The sequence below is a fragment of the Plasmodium falciparum genome, assembly GCF_000002765.6.
Source record: "Plasmodium falciparum 3D7 genome assembly, chromosome: 14".
NCBI classification, from domain to species: Eukaryota; Apicomplexa; class Aconoidasida; order Haemosporida; family Plasmodiidae; genus Plasmodium; species Plasmodium falciparum.
The window spans coordinates 1,825,327-1,830,000 of record NC_037283.1 but is presented as its reverse complement, the minus strand read 5'-3'; the positions used below and the strand labels follow the sequence as shown (position 1 = coordinate 1,830,000).

General features: G+C 17.5%; 2 protein-coding genes across 2 annotated transcripts; both read right to left on the bottom strand.

The window, feature by feature from the left end:
• Positions 1 to 38: 38 nt before the first annotated feature.
• Positions 39 to 1,422, bottom strand: PF3D7_1444300 (1-acyl-sn-glycerol-3-phosphate acyltransferase, putative; the record flags this gene model as incomplete). Its single annotated transcript, XM_001348559.2, has 3 exons — positions 39 to 89; positions 275 to 888; positions 1,209 to 1,422. The coding sequence occupies 3 exons, from the start codon at positions 1,420 to 1,422 to the stop codon at positions 39 to 41; spliced, it is 879 nt and encodes a 292-aa protein (XP_001348595.2).
• A 1,415-nt stretch (positions 1,423 to 2,837) lies between these two features.
• Positions 2,838 to 3,874, bottom strand: PF3D7_1444200 (calmodulin-like protein; the record flags this gene model as incomplete). The annotated part of the gene is made up of 3 exons (XM_001348558.1): positions 2,838 to 2,871; positions 2,981 to 3,327; positions 3,632 to 3,874. 3 exons carry the CDS (start codon positions 3,872 to 3,874, stop codon positions 2,838 to 2,840), a joined length of 624 nt encoding a protein of 207 aa, XP_001348594.1.
• Between the last annotated feature and the right edge of the window lie 800 nt (positions 3,875 to 4,674).

Here is a 4,674-nt window from a genome sequence, read left to right as displayed (position 1 = left end):
AAACAAATGAATTAAATATTTTATGGCCTATAAACAAATTAAAATCCATGTCCTCTTGCTTGGGAAAACTCTTTTGCCAATGTATCGACCTATAAAAAAAATTATTGTAAAAAGGAATAAAAATTAAAAATATATAAAAACAAAGTTGATATAATATATATATATATATATATATATATATATAACTTTTTATGTTTATGTTTATGTTTATGTTTATTTTTTATTTTTATTTTTTTTTTTTTTGAATTATGTATTTTTTTTTTTGATATCTCACCTCCGGGTCATAATCTGGGAACTCCTTTATCATTTCATACATAATCATTCTAGTTTTATCTCTTAATTCTTCATATGTCATACCAGGTGTAGGTTTAAAAGGTTCACCAAAAGAAAAATAAATGGTTCCTTTATCAAACAAGGAAGATTTAAGAGGCCATACTTTGTTGGTACCATGTAATGCACAGGGTAATATTTCACAATTATTTTCTATAGCAAATCTAAAAAATCCTGATTTAAATAATTGCAAATGTCCCTGAACAGATCTTGTACCTTCAGGAAATATAGCTAGAGGAATATTCATATCTTGATATTCTTTACATATATTCATAATTTTTTGTACTTCACCTTGTTTTACTCCCCATCCACCTTTATCTTTTGTAAAATGAAGTGGTATACTTCCTGAAAAATATAATGCTTGTCCACCTATAGGGACTTTTAACAAGGAACTTTTGAAAACAAATTTTATGGGCCATGGAAATGTAGTTGCATTAACTACCCATGGGTCAACAGATGATAAATGATTAATAAACAAAATTGTATTTGTTGGTTCATATTTCTTTTTGCTTTTCCTTATAATTACTAATTTCCAAAATGGATTTATAAATGAACAGACTAAAAAAAAAAATTAAAACAATAATATAATAATAATAACAAAAATAATACAATCAAATAATCATTAAATAAAATAATTAATATATATATATATATATTATATATATAAGGTGGCCTATAAAAACTCAAGGTATATGTACAAACGAAGGCGTGCAAATTTGACATATACATATATATAAACATTCATGTGAATATAACAAATGGTAGATAAAATTATATTTATATATGCTATTGTATATACGGTTTTACAATTGTCTTAATATATATATATATATATATGTAAGTATGTATGTATGTATTTATTTTGTTTTATTAATTACGCAAGTATGCTCCAAATTGGATACAAAGTCCTAAAATATATAATTTTGCTTTTTTACTATATAAAAACAATGGAAAAAATATTACTAAACTCGATAATTGACAAATCAAGGAAAAACTTAAAGTAAGAAACATTACTATATAAATATAAATAGTTAAAATTAGCCTAATTAGAATATTGCTATGTTTATATTTTTTCTTTACATCAATTTCCATTTTGAACTTAATAAATAAATAACATATAATAAAAAAAACAAAATAAATATTATATATATAAACTTCTTAAAACTATAATATGTTATATATTATGCTATGTTACAATGATATTATATTTTAAAACATAAAAAAAATCATTAGTTTTTTTTGTTTTCTGACAACAAACAAAAAAAAAAAAAAAAAGAAAAAAAAAAAAATTAGAAATATTTAATTTTTACGATTCAAAATGATTTTCAAATTTTTTCCTTTTTTCACAAAGAGAAAAAAAGTAAAGAAAAGAAAATAGAAATAAAAAAATATATTATATATATGTATATATATATATATATATATATATATATATATATATATATATATAATATAATAATAATATTTATAATAGTGTACACAATTATAAACTGAATATATAATATTACATTTATATATATATATATATATATTTATGAGATGGGAAAAAAAAAAAAAAAAAAAAAATTGAAAGCAAAAGAAAAACAAAAATGATATATAAAAAATAAAATATTTTTTTTTTTTTTTTAGGATCATAAAAAAATATATATTTTTATTTTTATTATATATTAAAATTCATTTATGAAATATGGAATATATAAATATATATAATATATATATATTATAAACCATTGTAATTCAAAATATAATTTTTTTTTTTATTTTTCATTTTTACCATTCTTTTAATAATTTTATTACAGTTACAAAAATATATATATATATATTTATTAAAAGAAAGAGAAATATTAAAAAGTATAAATAAAATAAATATAGAAGAGGAAAATCTCTATATATGTATATATAATTATATATATATATATATATATATATGTATATTTTGAAAATATTATTATTTTTATCAATTCATTTTAAAAACAGCTATTTAAAGTAATATACAAATTTATATAACACCATAAAAAAATAGATATATGTTATAGTCAATTATAATATGTTATTTAAAAAAAAAAAAAAAAAAAAAAGTAAAATTTTATAAACTAAGAATAAAAGTGTTTAAAGAGCATATTTAATAATATATGTAAATATAAAGTCGCATTATAAAAAATAAGTTATTTAATTCTTTTTTATTATTATTATATTTCTTTCTCATCCATATGTAATTCCATTATTAATAACTAATCATAAGCAAATATTATTATATGTATATATAATTAAAATATTATAGAAGACATTTAAAAAACATTTATGAATTTGCATTTTTTCTTTTTTTTTTTATTATATATGGGCATATATAAGAATTTTTGTTCAATATATTTCTTTTTAAATTAGTTAATAAGCTTCTTGTATTATAAAAAATTTTATGAGAATTAATAATTCTTTTATATTGATTTTTTTTCTTTTTATATAATATATAATTTATGCAACGTGTGTTTGATCAAATTTTTAAATATTCATGATTTTCCTCCCTTTTTAGGATTTTCACTTCTAATGAATGGAAAAAAAAATATATATATATATATATATATATATATATATATATATATAGGTATATTATTTATTATAATTTCTTTTCGTTTAATGTTTTATATTGTACCTATATTTACGTATTCTCTTTTTTTCATTTTCTAAATATTCCTTTAAGAATATTTGTTTTTCTACTCCCGATTCGTCTTCATATTTATCTCCAAAAATTTCCTGAACTTCTTGGTCCATTTTTTCCCTACCAAAACGTACATACAATATTTGCAAAGTTTTTTCTACTGTTATATATCCATTCATTTCATAATCAAACATAAAAAATTGAATAATATTGTAGAGGTCACTAGGTACTTGCTTTTTCTTATCATTCACACATCTCAAATATAAAAAGTATATTTCATCATAATCTAAACAATTATCCATATTATCGTCAAATTCCCATATCATTCTTTCTACTTCACTCTACAAAAAAAAAAAATAAATAATAAAATAATAAAATAATAATAATAATAATAATTAAATACAAGAAATATATAAATACACATAACATTAAATGATGAAAAAAAAGCTAAAATGGGAAAGAATAATTAAAATATTTTTTAAAAAATATTACTGATTCCAAAATAAATTATAATATATACATACATTCATAATAACTATATATATATATATATATATATATATATATTTATGTATATATATATTCCCCATTAAAATATATACTATTTAGGTAAAATATTATTAAGATTAACATAAAAATAATAACCTTTGAAATTTTGTAATTATATCTATGTAGAATATCATGAAGGTTACAAACAGATATTTTCCCAGTATTATCTTTATCCATCATACTAAAAACTCGCTGTAAGTTTTTCTTCTCTGTGTTGGAAATTTTCTTTAAATTCTTGATGTCTAATGGAGCTATATATCCATTTCCACAAATATAAAAATTAGGATTCTTTTCATTATTTAATTTTTCAATTATTGGTATATAAGGTTTTTCATTCATTTTGTTATTTTCTTATGTATATTATTTTATATTATTCTTTTCTAAAAATCCTTTTCATAGTAATTGGACATATATATTTAACACAAAATAAATATAAATATATATAAATATATTTATATATATATGTATATGTATACAGCAAATGAAAGATAGAGATAAAAAAAAAAAAAAAAGGAAATTTATTGTTTAGTGTGCAAAAATATTAGAAATACTTTCAAATAGAAAAAAAAAATTAATTATTTTAAAATATGTTAATGTAAAACTATAATTATATACAAAACAGAGATATTTTATTTATGTAGTAGAAATATATATATATATATATATAACATATAAAAATCAAATATTTACTAAAATTATATAATATTAGAAAAAGTTCATATCATGCCACATTGCATATGAATAAATATATCGAAAAATGCAATATTCATTTTTTTTTTTTTTTTTTTTCTTCTTTCTTTTCTTTTTATTATTCATCCTTCCTATTCTTATTTTCACATATTTATTCTTTCTAGAATATTGTACATATATTGTTATTATAGTAATATAGAATTATAATTTGTGTGTATTTATTATAATTTACACATTTTTCCAATTTCCCCTTTTTTTTTTTTTTTTTCCTATAAAATATGAATTGTATTTAAAGTGTAATAAGATGCGTTGAGAAAAAATGAAATGAATAAATTCTTTTTTCTTTATTCTTTTTTTATTTTCTTTTTATTCATAATATATACGTATATATATATATATATATTTATTTATTTATTTATTAATTTATTTATTAATTTATATATTTAAAA